Genomic DNA, 16,961 nt, shown 5'->3' on the forward strand with positions numbered 1-16,961 from the left:
GTCTTTTCATAGCACTAAATGACAGAATGCACTACTAAAACAAAGACAAGCCATTTCGTGGGCTAATAGCTTTTGTCGCATTTGACATGAGAGAGACAAAGGCCTCTTAAAAGAAAAGACTTGGTCTGATGAGAAATGTCTTTATTTGTTTATTTTCCTGCTCTGTCTCGGAGTGGCTTTTCAATAGCTGCCTCTCTTAGAGCTCTGTCAAGTCAATAAGGTAGTGAAAAACCATCTCAACATTGTGATCTTATAGACTGTTTCATGCTTAGCAGCTGGCTATATTGCACAAGTGTCTGTGGTTTCCTATAGTTTGCTTTTAAGTCCCCCTCCAGTCAGAAATCAGTGTTTCCACTTGTTCCTACAGTGTGCTGTTTGAATGGTGTCTGTGCAGAGTCTGACACTAGAAGGATGTTTTCACATTCATCTGCTGAAAGTGGAAAGTTTCTCTGTGCTCTTTGAAAATCAGATTTTAAGAGGCGGGGCCTACTAGCATGATTTGTGACATATTTGGAAGTTTAGTTTAGTTTAGTTAGTTTGAAAGTCAACCCTGGTCCAGTATGCAACTCAAAGTGTCATACACTAGTTCACATACAATGAGAATGGACTGAAATGTGCATATTCATAGATTCTGGATTTTTTAACAAGGTAGAAAGAGTTGATGTCTTCAGAATTTTGCTGCGGAAATTACAGTTTTAGTGGATAAAAACATTATTTTCTAAGCAGACCATACTGTATGCAGGGTCCGAAATCAACACCAGCCAGGCGTCAAATACTAAAAGCTATCGGCCACACTGGTGGGTAAATGTTTGTACTAAAATAGTCATGAAATAAAAAAAACTATGCTGAGAGTCTGGATTAGGGAAGAGCGATTGAATTAAACGCAGTCCCCTTTGCCTCCATTGAACGTAATTCCGTAGGCTGTGGCTTTCCAGCAATTGTAACTGGGAAACTGGGCATGCTTGTCATTATACAAATCGATCATAGGATTGTGATGTATGTTGCAACTTCGGCAATATCATACTGCCTTCCCCTGGACGCCTAGCTCCGCTATCCAGATTAGCTCCAGTCTCTGCCTGTCTGTGGAACAGCATTGTCAGTGTTGATTGACTCACACTTGTGATGTGTAACCAATCAGATGTGTTGTAGACATTGAGCCAGACTACAAAGTAGTATTATATAGTTTAGGCCTATAATTATAATATATTTATTATAGTACACTATGACTGCGTGACACAAAGACGATATCTTTTTTTGGCCCTAAAAAATATGCTTTTTTTCTACCAGTCCCCTTGGCTGGTGAGTCAAAAAGTTAATTTCAGACTGACTGCACGTGTTAATGAGTGTCTGGAGGGGATTATTAATCTAACACAGTGGTTCTTAACCTCTTTTCTTTAAAAGGGACCCCTTTTCTATCCTTGAGTAAACTGAAGACCCCTGCCTAAGTGATGTATTTTATTTTATATTCAGCACCTAACAACACTAGTGATCAACTGATAAAGTGAACATGAATCCCAACCCCTGGATTATGATACATATACGCAGCCCCTCCCAAATAAAAGCGGTAATTAGGCACATTAAAGCAACCAGCACCTCCAGCAGGGTCTTAAAACATGCAACAAGTATTTTAAATGAAGTACCTGGAGTATCTGAGGGACTCAGAAAAAGTTACTTGAGGTAATCATTTGGCTCTGTACCGCTGCGTAATCATCAGAATGGACCTCTGCTGTTTAGTAATGCGTTTGATGAGAGAGAAAAGGCCATTCTACTTCAACAAATTTAGAGAATTTCAGAAGCAGGATGGTTCAGTGTTTTTAGGACACAGGTTTTATCATACACTGCATCCTCTATGCTTAGCTCTCAGATGGCCCGAGCTCCATTAAGTCATTTCCTTCTAGTTTGCTAAGAGGCTTTTAGTCCATGCTTGCTTCTCTGACACTTGCACAAAGAAAGAAAATCATCACCTTGCTGGCTTCGTGGCTCAGGGCTGTGTTCAATAACATATCCAAAGTCAGACTCAACTTCTCAACATCAGAGCAAAGTGTCCAAAGACCACAACATCTGTGAAACTGTTGATTCAAATAATGTAATCAGCATAGAAAGAATAATAAGGCCACCACATGGTACATAACACTAGTTAAAGGATGCCTCAATTGGATCTAAGTAAGGAAATAATGGAACAATTATTTGCACCTTTGTATTTGTCACAATACCGTTCATCACTCCCAAAGTAGGACATTCATCTAAAAGTCTAACATCATCAAAGAGATGTGATTAACTTAACTGGTCAAACAGACTAGAACTTTCTTTTAATTCCTGTTTTAAGAAAATATATTTCTCCTAGGCTGTGATGACAGTGAATATCAGTTTAGTTATATACTCAGTGTCAATGTACTATTTCTCCCCTAAAAACTCTGTCTGAAGACTTTGTCTTTTTTTTTATTTTGTTTAAGGCTACAGACAGGTTAAGCCACTGCTTTCAATTTTAGGTCAACACTGAATACACTGAAATTGTATTTTAAATATGTGAATGAGGAATTATTTAATGATAATGGTACAGATGTAAACAGACAGCGTGTAGTAAAATAAACACCTAAATTTGTATTCTGGGCGTTTTCTTTCCACTAGTCTAAAAGAAGATGTGTTATGGAAGCAAAATAGACAAGTCTCAAAATTCACCAATGTATGTAAAAAATCATGTTTCTGCCTTTCGTGTTTCACCTTAAGATAAATAGAAGGCATACAGAAAATAGAAACATCAGATACAATGGACTTGTTTTCCACGTCAATTCAGTCTGTTTTGGGTTGCATTCAGACTTATAGTAGTAAAAATCAATCATGTGGTTGTAGATTTCTGAGGCAATGTAGTAAACACAACCAACATTAAACACCACTAACATATGACTAACATTTATTAAGTTTATTTTAAATCAATTACATTTCCAGAGGGGAAAACGCACCTAATTTTCTTTATACACTCACTAGAAAAATGTGTTGAAAACTTGTCAATTAGTCTCGCAAAACAAGACATTTGAAGAAAGAAGTTTAATTTTTACAGTTTTATTTATGGACCAAATGACAGATCAAGTAACCAAGATAATGAACGAAAGATTGACTGATGACGAAAATCATCAGTTGAATCCCTACGATACAATAAAGACAATAACAGCAGCTGGACTTATCAACTTCTAAACCTTTATCTCCCATGAGCTAATATAATACCAGAAATGACATTCAAAATACGTTATTCGTCCCTCAAGGGGAAATTGCATTCAATTTCTCATTGATGTTATCAGCTTTTTCAATGTCCATTTATTTTAAATATCCTTCCAATTGTTTTATTTGTTATTTCTGCCTGCTTTCCTTCTTTATTTCATGTAGTTTTTAGTATAACTTACTATAATATGAATTAATATAATGCTATCATTATATCTGTATTTTATTGTCATTTTTATCATTGCACTCAATTTTTAAATACCGGTATACCTTATTTAATTTGTACTGCATTCTGTCTTATCATCATCTTTCCAATCATGAAGTGATGAATCGTGAAGTACTTTAAACTGCACCAACCTGTATGAAATGTGCTATACAAATAGTTGATTGATTGATATAAAGATACTGTGCCACTATTCATTATAAAATATGACAACTTTTAAAAGGAGACATTATTAAAAATACTGTATATATACACATTGAATATTCTATCATTTATATTATATATAGTGATGCCATTTATCTTCCAACATGATAAAGTTTGAATGTGAGACAGTAATGTATTGTGCTGCTTACAGTCATTTACTACAGGTTTAAATTTCACATTTTCATATTGACAGATGTTACACGAACCAGGTTTTCAACTCTTGTACATGCAGGAAATCTTCCTAAAACCTCTGTGAAATAACATGTTATTTATATAAAACCACACTTATTACTGAATTTAAAAATGACCAAAACTATTCGTAAAAGTAAACCACTTTATGTTTAATTCATATTCCAGTTACACATGTTGCAAGTAACAAAGCTATAACTTATATAAACTGTGCAGATCGTGTCCGTCAGACTGTCCTGATGCTGCAGCTGTCTCTGTCCTCTGATGGGTCCAGGAACACCTGAGCTTCATCAGTTCACCTGTAAAACAAGGCTGATTCAGTGTTACTTGTAAGGCAGCATATATATACACACATATGTGCAGTACAAGTACAACAGCTCATTGTGGCTCAAAGTAGTCCTAAGTTATAAACTAAAATAATAAAACAGTATTTGACTCCACAAACAGCCTAGTGAGCGTCGTAGTTACAAAATATTACTAAACTAATGAATCCCTGCAGTTTGACCATTTCTCTCTCACCCTAGCTCTATCGTTAACTCCGGTGCACGTAGATCAAGTTAATTTACACACTGTAACACACACACACACACACACACACACACACACACACACACACACACCGTAACACACACACGAAAACAACGAAGCTAGCCCCAGCTGGTTAGCACATTAGCAAGTTACACAAACAGAAAAGAATCACCATAACTCACTCCTGTATTGATCCACACGAGGGGTGGGTATTGTCAAGGACTTCACGATATAATACGCATCACGATACATGGGTCACAATACGATTATATCACGATACATTGCAATACGATGTATATTGCGATATTCCACATAGTTAACTGAGAATGTAAAAACAGAACTATATTATATTGATAATTCAGCAGACAAATTGAGTAAAAAAAAATGTAATTCAAAATGTCCTTTTTCAATTTATTTATATTTGGCAAATTACCAAACACACAGATCTAGCTGCCATTACATCAAAATGAAAATGATGTGCACTCTTGCACTTTAACTGGACGCACTGATATTGAAAACAAGAAAATAAAGTGCACGGTGAACTCACAATTGCATATGCACAAGTACTCCTTATTGTCACCTTATTGTAGTTTGCCTAGCGTCGACAGGTTTTGGTTGCTGCTGTAACGCTTTTCTGCATCTGCATGGCGTCTGACAAGGTGAGTTCGCAAGTTGGTTGTGTTACCTGAATATTTCACTGCAGTGTGACAGAGCTTGCAAATTGCATTTGCTTTATCCAAGTCCATGCTCCCTGGTTTGTTTTTGAAACCGAAGTGCACCCACACATCAGCTTTGTATTTTGAAGGCGCTGCTCTAATACCGTCAGTAGACATGCTGCTTCCATTTCTCACTCTGCCAAAAACTGCGCCCGCCAATTCGGGGCAACTAGAGTGGTACTGCGACACCTACAGGAGCGGAGGTTGTAGTTCACATCACAACAACCTGTTTAAAACATGGTTTTTTTCCCCCTTCAAAATATCGATTTTTGGAGCTGGTAATCGATGTAGTATATCACGTAAATAAATATTGCGATACATCGATTTTTTAGCACAGCCCTAATCCACACGGTGAACAGCTACTTAGCTACCCAGCAGATGTGTAAGTTACCAGGTTAAAGACAATTAAATCTAACAGACGTTATCTTCCCTGTTCTACAAAATACAGACACCCCCCCCAGCACGAAGCTTGGTGATTCACGGCATAAACTTTGTGTGAATCTCTATAACAAATATCAGCAGGGGAGAATATGGAGACATCTGCACCAGCTGGCTTAATAAATTGACCTCACCTTATAAGTTTCATTTTCATCTTGCAAACATAACAAACAATAACTACGTTAGCATCACTGAGGCTCCTGTAGCTAACAACGGTTAGCATGTTCTAGCATTACACGAACAATGAAAAACAGCATAAACTCTTAAAAATACTTACAGTGACTTCCTCTGCCGTCTCTCCACAGACAGTTGGTACAATCCCTCTTTCAGGAACAGTCTTTCAGTCAGTCCAGTGTTGTACTGACCGAGGTTGTGAAAACAGTCCGACACAAAGTGGTTCACACACGTTCCGGCTTTTCCGACGGACATTGCCGTCAAAATTAAAAATAAATCCACTGTGTTCATACATATGTAAATTAGTGTTGGGCTGTGTTGCCAATGACTGAACAGTTAGTCTGCTGAAGCCTTTGCCCAGACATTAGGCTGCAGGCTGCAGGCTAGTCAACAAGTCAGTAAACTGTGGTGGGTGGCAACATAACTGACGTCAATAACGGGGAAAACGTCATCAATGGGGAAAAATCTGAGGCAGCCCACAAAAACATGACTGAGTCCTTTTTTTCCACACTTTGCCTGCTGATAGGCCTCCAGAGTCCCAAATGTACATAATCAAATGATTTAAAGTTGGTTTTGCATAATATGTCCCCTTTAATGCAAAACAACAAACATTCCATCTGACAAACAACTGTCTGTAAACCAAAATGATTTTATATTTTGGGTGGTGTTCTATTAGTAAGCATTACTATTACTAAAAAAATCTTTAATTCCATCAGGCCAGAAACTGCAGGTTATCTGGTCTCATCAACACCACTGCCGGTTGCACTCATGTGACCGTGTCATGTGACCGTGTCACATGAGAGATCATCCCATTAGTCACCAGTCTCTGCTTCAACATGTTGAAAATGCCAATATACAATCATACAGATCGTTTATTCTGTGTAATTGCAGCACACAGTAACTTTACGGCAGCAAGAGCGCTCAAAAGGCAGTAAAGTTTACAATGGATGTTCCAATCTCAAACCAACATTTAAATAAAGACATTTCACGATGTCTCAATCCTCGGTGTGGCTACCATCCGTGTCAGCTGACTGTCTGCAGTGTTAGCTAATCCACTTCAGCTGTACGCACTCATCACAACAGTGATAACGATGTACTTGTCCCTTTATTGAATTAACGTATGACTCACATTTATACTATGCTTGGTAAAAAAAACCCAATAAAATCAGTTCAAGTTATCTGTAACGTTAGCTAAAACGGTTAACAACGACTCTGTCTCGACTAGCCACTGTTAGCTACAGCTAGCATGCTAGCGTCGCTGGTTTACCATTTGACTCAGGAATGTATTTAACGTTAGTTGTATACAGCATGTATAGCGAAGGGTAACGACAGTTACTAACTACTACATTGTAACCTTAGTCCACATTTAATGTCATGTGTATAGACAGCTGTGATTCCCAATGTGTAGCTTAATAGCTCGTTATGTTAGCCATCATAACTGCCCCCGTGCTGGAATACAAACGATTCTGTCGTGGAAGATTTCTGCCTGAAACTGTCACTCTGTAATACTAAACATTCATATAAAGCATTGCTGTTTCCAGTTGACATGTAACAGGAGTGATATTTTGTCGCTATATTTTCCAACTAAAGGCTTAGATTAACTTTATTGCTTGTCATTGAAAGCAGCACAACAACCTTGCTGGCCTCTCCAGCAGCCTGCTAACGGTAACGGTACTTACTTAGCCTGGGCTGAGAGATGTAATTTCTGGTCACTGCCTGGGTGTGTGTCCTCGCAGCTGCCTGCAAGCCGTTGACGTCCATTGCCCTGTTTGCCACCAAGGTTGCCATCGTTGGACAAAGAGAAGAAAACCTGAGAAAGCTGAAGTTGATCGATGTGCTTTGCTAACTGGTGCTGAATAGCATAAATGACAGCAGAGCGCTGGTCATATGACACTGAGGAACCGGATGTGATGGAGAAGGGATGTGTGCGCGCGCATGAACCTATTGGGGTAAGTAGGGTTTTCTTTTTTAATTATAACACGTTGCCATAGCGTGGTTTGAAAAAAAATGAGTATACACATACAATTATTAAGTGTATTTGGGGGAAATATGCTTTTCTTAAAATGAGAAGAATGAACAGGCAATTACAGGCAACATGTGACAGTGAAGGCATCGTTCAGTACAGGATGCTCCTGCCTCCAGTAGAAAGCAAAAGCATTGTTAGCTAAAATCAACATTGTCATAAAAGTTTGTATCATGGCTTTCGTTAGCTGGTGAAGTCATTTGGCAAGCTAATGTTAGCCAACCAACATATCCAAATGACTTCACCAGCTAAAGTGATGACCCGTGATATAAAATGATGTATTATGGCAAATGGTGTTGATTTTAGCCAACAACAAATTAGAATGGTACATAGCAAAGATGCATAGCTAATGATTTTGCTACATTAGCAATAACATTAGCCATCTAAAACCACGATATCACCATATACCTCAGAAGCTCTGCTGAAATGTTCGCTCTGACTGAACTCTGTGTTGGGCTCTGTGTTGTGGTGGGTGTCTTTTGTAGACATAAGTGGACTCCATTTAAAAGCTAACGTTAGCTAGTGTTGCACACTGTTGACACTGTAGGGAAGCGGAGAGAGAAGGAACACAGGAAACGTGCATAAACGTCCCATCGTTTGGATGTTCGCAGAAAATCCAACCCTCATCCCTACATGAATCCCATAGAACTCAGTCCACAGGCAACAGGTGTCGTGGTGGCTGCTGGTCATTTGTAGACATTAGCAAACTCCATTTCAACAGAATTTTCCTATTCATGGGATCTCCTAGTTTTGTCTAGGTTACTCTCCACTCTTTCTGCCACCACAATGCACACGCAACTGCTTAAGCTTGGCACATAGCAAAGAATACTTTTTTTCCCCCTGATGCGGAGGGCCTTTTTGCACTCAGGAGCCCATGAGCATGTGCCCAGAATGCTCATAGGGTAGATCCGGGCCAGGTAGAGGTGGTACAGCTGAAAAAAAGTGATGGGTTTTTAGTGTGAAACAGTTACAGTGTTGCAATTATTGTTGAGTTTACACTCAAACTTGCATTCAGTTTGTGCAGCAGGCGGCAGAAAGTTTAGTTCTTTATTTTAAGTTAAACATTTAGATAATCACATTTGTTTGTCCATACAATGATCTAAAGGCACTTATCTGAGCAAAGTCAAAGGGGACAACAGTTTGCACTCACCTTCATAGAAAGAAATCACAATTCAATTGAACTGTTTTGTCAGCATCACAGCTTGAATGCTTTTGACATGATTAATGACATCAGTTGCCAGTTGGTGCTGAATAAACCACTGTGTCTGCAGGGTCTTAGAAAGTCTACAATCCAATAATCTGAACTTTAGGCCTTAAAATATCCTAAACATAATTTTGACAGGTCATATAATATCTATATTCTCACATAAAAAGCCACACACTCATGTCATACTCTCCACACTGTCACTCTAAAAGGGGTTTTACTGACAGTGGCAAAGCACAGAGTGACAGAAGAAGTGGAGCTTATTTGAAATAAGACCGGTCCGTATGTACTAATACAAGGTCATTTATTTTGTCTTTAAACAACACAAGGGTGCACGAAAAAAAGAAAGTTGTAGTCCCTTCATGTTACACACATACACACACAGAACTGATAATTAAGTAAGTATAACATAAAATGAAATAAAAAATTAAAGCTGCAATAGGTATAACTTTTTGCCATATTTGCTGAAACTTTTCACTATATCCTGACAGTAGAACATGAGACAGATAATCTGTTTGTTGATTGTTGTGTTCCCAGGTCACCAAATACCGACGCTTTGGGTTGGCGACTTAAACATAGTTGATAGTTGATTGTTGACCCCAACTGGTCGAGACAGACGACCACCCACCTAGAGCCGAAGGATCTGTCCTAGGTTTCTGCCTTTTAACAGGCAGTTTTTCCTTGCCCTTGTCGCCAAGGTCTTGCTCATGGTGGTACTGTTGGGTCTCTGTAAATAATGTTATAAAGAGTTCGGTCTAGACCTGCTCTATTTGAAAAGTGTCCTGAGATAACTTCTGTTATGAATTGGCGCTATACAAATAAAATTGAATTGAATTGAATTGAATTGTTGTCGTCAACGACCTTGGAATGAGACTAGCTATCTTTCTTGGCTTTGATTGGTTGTTTCCGTTCAGGCCCGGTGGATTCTTGCAAATACCATTAGGAGCACTAGGAGGAGCCAGAGGAACCTAATTTTTTCACAAATTATCTGTCTCATGTACGACTGTCAGGATATAGTATAAAAGTTACCAACTGCAGCTTTAATCCTTCTCTGATGACTGTAGGCTATTCCCATCAGAGGTGTTATGCAATAAAGCTGGGGGGAAAAAACAGATTGAGAAAAAAAAGGAAAGTCAAGTTTGAGGGAGATGCAGCAGCATCTGCATGCACAGCTGTTGCCATGTCATTACTTTGTTACTGTTCTTAGGGAAATAACTGCACAAAAGTGTATGATGATGAATTTATTGCGACAGCAGGTGAACAGGGATCAAATGTGCATTAGCTGCAAGCAGCACCAACAGCATGTTATCATGGGAGCAGATCCCAAAACAGGCTTCTTACTAAAATATGACAAAATATGAAATGGGAAATAAGAAATAATGTCCTGGTTCTCTTTGCAGCTTAGGTAAACTAAGGTCCCTTCCACAATCTTTACAGGAATTAAACTGTTCATAAGATATTTAAAATCTGACAGAAATGCTTAGTGATTTGTAGCTTGGATAGCTCTGCTGTATCCAATGTATATGTGCTTTCTCAGTATGTCTGCCTCTCTCTCACACACACACAACAGTACATGTCCTGGTGAGTGAACTGTTGAGTGACAGGTAAAATGACATGATTGCACACATTTTCCCCTTAAAAACTCTTAGTTTCCTGTTTTCTCATTTTTGAAGCTCTGATCCATTCTCGTTTGACGCAGCATGTTCTGCACAATAGCTTGTAAGCGACTGTTTGAAAATTATTTTGAACCATGCCCCCTGCACAACCAACAAACCGGCAGTCGCATGCCACATACAGACACGCACAGCCCTCTGATGGTGGAAAAGCACTACAGATTGAAGTGGTAAGCACTGCCATGGTGAGGCTGACAGCAGCCCCTAGAGAGCTCATCCAAACGTTTCAGGCCGCATGCAAAAAATAGCAAATTAATGCAAGTGAAGGGCTTCTGCCTACAGGAGCAGTGGCCTCATTTTAGAAATACCATTTTTTTTCAGTCCTTTATGATAAGTTCAAAGGGAGATGATTTCCTTCAAACTCCTCAGATCCACCCATAGGCAAATGGGTATCATAATATTCATGCATTCATGGTGTACGTCTGCTGTTGCTTACGTCGGCTTACACAGTGTCTTAATGGATCAAATTCAGCCTAGGAAACCACAACCATGTTGCGTTGTTCCACAGAGCACAAAAAGTCTTTCCAGGAAGCTCTGATTAACACAAATTCAACCAATCCCTTTGAATTCTGTACAGCCTTGCAAATTCATTATCACTGGAACAAGTTGTCTTCAATTTATGATGAATTATACAGAAAGAATAACAACTATTTTTGCAATTTTCACTTTTTCACAACTTAAAAAAAATGCTAAAAACATCTCAACATGCATCTCATCAACAATAACCTGCTAAATCCTGAAGGGACTAAATGTACATCCAGGTAGTGTGTCCTAGAACCTTGCGTGGGTGACAATGGGGTGAGAGATCAAAAAGAAAGAAAGAGGAGGAAGATGTTAAGTGGCCAATGTTAAACTGCTTTATAAAGAATGATGATAAGATGCAGTAGTAAGCAAGTAAGCAAGGCTAAAAACAGTTGCTGGGTCAGACTGTAGCTGAAGATGCTCCTGAGCTGCCTCAGCTCAGCGTGGAGAGGATGAGAGGGGTTGTCCATGATGGCTTTCAGCTTCCCTGGGATGACGTGTCTGCAGGTCTGCAACGGTGGAGTGGATGACGTCACAGGTGTGCGCCACTAATGCCGATGGAGGAATGTAAACAGTGACGACAATAGTGGCCGAAAACTCACAGTGCAGATAGTATGGCCTTAACCCTATGGCCAGCAGTTCAATGTCAGGTGTGCATATTTCTGCTTTCTTGACAGCATGTCCAGGGTTACACCATTTAGAGTTCACAAAGACAGCGAGCCCTCCTCCAGACTTTCTACCGCTCTGTTTCTTCCTGTCTGCCCCAACTAGTGAAAAGCCAGCTAGTTCCACTGAACAGTCTGGTGTAATGTCATTCAGCCATGTCTCCGTCAGACATAATACGCTGCACTCCCGATACTCTCACTGTCCGTTTACCAGGGCCGAGAGCTCGTCCATTTTGTTGTTCAGCGAGCGTACGTTTCCCATGACAACCGAGGGAAGACATGGCTTGTATCGCCACCGCGTCTCTGTCTTCTTGGTCCTCACCGACGTGCCTGCTCTGGTTCCTCTTCTTCGTCTCCTTAACTCCACCGGGATCTCCCTCGGGCATGCGACACATAAATCCCGATACCATAGGAAGTCCTCACGTGAATAACCTCTGGTGTTTTGTTGTGTGGTAGTTGTTTCCACATTCCTACACATTGTTTATATTTAAAAAAAGTAAAAAATTAACTACCAACACTGGAGGTCTGTTTACAACAATAAACACAGTGCTGTTTAAGAAGGAATAAAGTAGTAGTATAAATTTAAGGTGAAAAATAAGAGGCGGAGCTGGAGCTGTTGCGTCAAGCTGCCACTCTCTGCGGCGCTTCTAGAATACATAATGATGGTTTCCTTTCATATAGTTGGGCCAATAAGCCATATCTGTAATGCACAATACCCTGGAACCCTGGAGCCCTGGAACTGGCACACTTACTGTAAATGGGGATCAGCCAGGACCTGCTCCAGCTCAAGTTCCTGTGGGGATATGTGTATCGAGTAAATTTATTTTATTTTAAATTACAGGAATGGGTACAGATAAAAATGAATTAGAGTTGGGCATGTGAAATAACCTGGGGGGAATGTATCTATTACTGGATGCTGAAGTCTCCTATTTGCTTAAAATAAACTTTGGAATGTATTTTTGCATTTACATTGAAAGAGCATTAGGCTGGGATCTTTTAATTGCCAGTCTGAACAGGACGAATGAAGAGCAAGAACTCTTTCAGTGTTCACGTGAGCACCTGACCACTGACTTAAAAATTTGTGAACCTATCCTTTTAAGTGCCAAACAGTGACCAGTTTGATCAGGTTTAGGCACAAAAACGACTTGGTTAGGGTTAAGAAAAGATGATAAGTTATGTTAGTTATGTTAGTACTTGAATAAAATGTAACTCACTTAACATAACCAATTAAGTACATTACGTAAGTTAACTTATGTATGTTACTTACAAAAACATACTACTTAAACTACTTCTGGTTTCACACGGGACACAGGTTAAAGTCAAGCGTTTTGTTTGAGACATCCAACCCACCACCTCCATATGTGGACTTTCTCTCTCTTTATACCACGTCACCCTGACTTAGATTGCAAGTTCAAGTAAAGTGGTGGAGTGTGTCTAGAGGGATACTTACCGCATCATATTTTTAAGCAGAGGGCCACTGACCAAGAAGCAGTTTTTGACAACCTGATTGTAACTTTAGTATTCAATTCAATTCAATTCAATTTTATTTGTATAGCACCAATTCATAACAGAAGTTATCTCAGGACACTTTTCAAATAGAGCAGGTCTAGACCGAACTCTTTAACATTAATTACAGAGACCCAACAGTACCACCATGAGCAAGACCTTGGCAACAAGGGCAAGGAAAAACTGCCTGTTAAAAGGCAGAAACCTAGGACAGATCCTCCGGCTCTAGGTGGGTGGTTGTCTCTCTCGACCAGTTGGGGTGAGAGAGAGAGAGATACAGACAGACAGACAGACAGACAGACAGGTGCACAGCACTCTCCTTCTAGCTCTGTTTTTGTTCCTCTAACAAAAAATATCTGGCTCCTTAGCTCAAACTGGATAAAAAGTCAATGTATGGCACAAAAATTTGGTTGTTTGCCAGAAATTGTCATGAATGGACTGTCCAGTTTTAAGCCACAAAGGGGATATGACGCCATTGACAGGAGACCGGTGAAACGCAGCCTTACCTGAATAAAATGACAGATTTCTCTGAGTTTGAACATTGTTGGAAACATCTGGGATAATGCAAGTACATAACTCAACTACGTACTGAGTATATGTCAAGTACTTATATTATAGCTTTAATATAAATATATTGCTAGCTTTAAAAAGGATGAGTTCAATAATAAATAATCACGTGCCAAAACGATACAGTAGCAAGGGTGCTGCAGTAATAATTAAACACAGTATTTCAACACATTTGAAAATTACAGTTATTTCATGGCTTTATGCTAAGTGTTTTACAGAATACACAAGTGGAACCCTTGCTTTTGAGGGGCTTCCGCTCCCCTCACTCCTTTGATTACTTAATGGGATTAATTATTCTGTGAGGAAGCAGAGTGACTAAACTGTGCAGATTTTTCACAAGCCTGGGATGCCTAGAGGGGGATCCTGGAGATTCATAGCTGTGCGGAGCTTAAGGTTGCTGGATCAATGCGCCAGTCAGACTTGTTAGCACATTAATCCCCAGATACACTGTATGGCGCAAAAAGGACAAGGCCAAAAAACAGATACTAAAAACAAGGTAAATTGTAGCCTTTCTTTCACCTCCTAAGACCTGAGCTTAAAGCCTGGCCCATGTGATGGTAGAAAATGTGTTGGTGGTCTGCAGCTATGATCGCCCTGCGCGTCCATACACACACAGACATACACACACTCCCCCACCGAAACCCCTCACTTACAAAAACCTCGCCGACCTTCCTTCTAATTGGACTTAGGGTGAAGGGAGAGAATGGGTGGGGGTGGCTGTGGGGGGTGGAGAGGGGGCAGGAGGCGTAAATGTGACCTTTTTTTTCCCTCGGGGAGATTCCCAAGACACAGTGGGGAGGATTGGTTTCCTTTGGTCTGCTCACAAAAGAGCCTCAGTTTTCTCTCTTACTGGACAGTTTCTGCATTTCTGCTGCCAGAGGAAGCAGAACTACACTCAAGACAAGATTGTCTGAATATTACAAACGAGCTTAAACTCGTGGTAGTAATTGCTGCAGTGTTACAGTAAATGTTCTCTTTCCCTCATGTAATACTCTGAAGTCCATTTTCTCTATCCATAGCAACAGCCAGTGGTAGACGAATTACTGAGATCCTTTACTTTAAAAGTTGCAGTGCCACAGTGTACACGTAAAACACCTTTTACCAGGTCCTTCAGGATTAAACTTGGCTTGGCTTTTTTGGAGGGATTTCATTGCAGCTTTTCTAAAACCAAATTTCAGGCAATTTTTTACAGGAAAAAGTGAAAAAGATAATAACTTTTTTTGTATAACTCACTAAAAATTTAAGGCAACTTGTACCAGTGAAAATAAAGTCTCCATTAGGTTGGTGATGTATGGCTCAACCTGTTGCTCAGGGGACTGCTATGACAGATGAAACTCACAGGAAACTACAGTGATTGGTCAAATTTGTGTAAAAGTTGCGGTAATTGGACAAAATTGCAAGGTAGCAGAATAACCACGGGGATAGGTTGAATTTGCGTTAATTGTTGCAATTGCAACTTTTCTGGTGGGACTGTTTTTACTCTTTTACTTCTTTATTCTAACCCATTAATGTCCAAATTGGAACTTTATAATTCCCTTTACAGCAGGGTCGTGGTTCACATCCTCAACTCTAGCAGCAGTGATTAGTCAATCAGTTGTCAACTAATGAATCGCCAACTATTTTGATAATTGATTGTTTTTTTAGTAAATAATGTCCAAATTTTCTGATTTCAGCTTCTCATATGTCAATATTTTCTGGTTTCTCTATGACAGTAAACGGAATATTTTCAGGTTGTGTACAAAACAGGATCATTTAAGAACATCACCTTGGGCTTGGGGAAACATTTCTCACCATTTTCTGACCTGATCTTGTGGACCAAACATTATCTTATACTCAACCACTGATGATGACGTTGTTGTCAGATACCGTGTCTGTTATGTGTGTTTGAAAAAGGTCTTGTCATGGTCCAAGGGAGTTGTTGTGTAACCAGCAAAGCTGTCGAGCTGTGCACTGGGCTCATCCAGTTCCTTTCCTGACAGTTCAGTAGGGATTGTCCTGTTACGGACTCTTACCTCAGTCCAAGTAGGTGTACAGATAAGCATGCATTGAGCATGAAATTTCATTATTGACCTTAGTAACCAGTGACCAGTAGTTACTAACTTTTTATGGATCGTTTGGAGACTATAATGATTTAAACATGAGGTTGGAAGCTTTTTTTTGGTCAAACTGTATGAATGATATTTCTTGCATGTAAATTAAGTCTACTCTGTATGATGATATTTGTTCTTTCTATAATATTAATAATTGTCCAACACGAAAACAGAAACAATGTCAAAATGCTGTATTACTAATGCACTTATTTAAAGAGACCCTATACTAAAAACAACACTGTCCTTCACTTCCTTAGCTTTGATGGATACAACATCAAGGTAATTTTCAGCCCTGAACGTTGTATTCAGGATCCTCGTCAGGTTGTTAGAACATCCTCTACCAATCACAGGATTTGTGCACCCTGCCTGAGAAGAATAACTGAGGGCAGAAAAAGTTTGCTGAGCGTTTGCTGCTGCTCATACAGCTTATTGTTGTGAAGTCACTGTGAAGATGAGCATATCAACATTTTGATCACCTCCTCATCTGTCTTCTGGGTAAATACAATTGGACAAAGAGATTTTAGTGGGTAAGTATCAGCAGGACAAAGATGGTATTTTTAAACGGTGAAAGGGAGTGCCCCCATTACCACTGGGATTTTACCTTTGCCCGTATCTTTGTTCCACTTGTCACAAACTAGTAGCTATACCATTTAAGGCAAATATAAAATCTAGAGTTGATACAAATAATCAATTGATTAGTTAATTGACAGAAAATTGATAGGGAATTATTTTGATAGTTTATTAATATGTTTTTACTGAGTAACGCATGGGACGATATATGAAAAAGTAATTTCAAGATTATCTAAAAATAAGTATTTATAATAAGTAAATAGATAATAAGTAAGGCCAAAATAATAAATCAATACACAATAATATCACAATAATCATGAAAATGTACTTCATATTATTAAAATGGCACTAAAACATAATGCAATCACTTTACCTTACATTCAGTTAAGAAACACATATATTTATTGCCTCACAGATTGCCTTATCTCCCTGTTCTGTATTGTGGAATTTATA

At 39.2% G+C, this 16,961-nt stretch overlaps 1 protein-coding gene and 1 long non-coding RNA gene across 2 annotated transcripts in view; both read right to left on the reverse strand.

The window, feature by feature from the left end:
- The window catches only part of atp6v1ba (ATPase, H+ transporting, lysosomal, V1 subunit B, member a), a 44,309-nt gene extending 36,718 nt beyond the window's left edge, over positions 1 to 7,591 (reverse strand). The window contains exon 1 of the mRNA XM_051424005.1: positions 7,368 to 7,591. Within this exon, the coding sequence (XP_051279965.1) occupies positions 7,368 to 7,476 (109 nt within the window). The 5' untranslated portion in view covers positions 7,477 to 7,591. The remainder of the gene's footprint in view (positions 1 to 7,367) is intronic.
- Positions 3,031 to 7,361, reverse strand: LOC127377110 (uncharacterized). The gene is made up of 2 exons (XR_007887621.1): positions 4,908 to 7,361; positions 3,031 to 4,131 (listed from the first exon to the last, which is right to left on the reverse strand). It is a non-coding gene; the product is annotated as an uncharacterized LOC127377110 (long non-coding RNA).
- Positions 7,592 to 16,961: the final 9,370 nt, after the last annotated feature.

Source organism: Dicentrarchus labrax, unplaced genomic scaffold, assembly GCF_905237075.1.
Source record: "Dicentrarchus labrax unplaced genomic scaffold, dlabrax2021, whole genome shotgun sequence".
In the NCBI taxonomy this organism is placed as follows: domain Eukaryota; kingdom Metazoa; phylum Chordata; class Actinopteri; family Moronidae; genus Dicentrarchus; species Dicentrarchus labrax.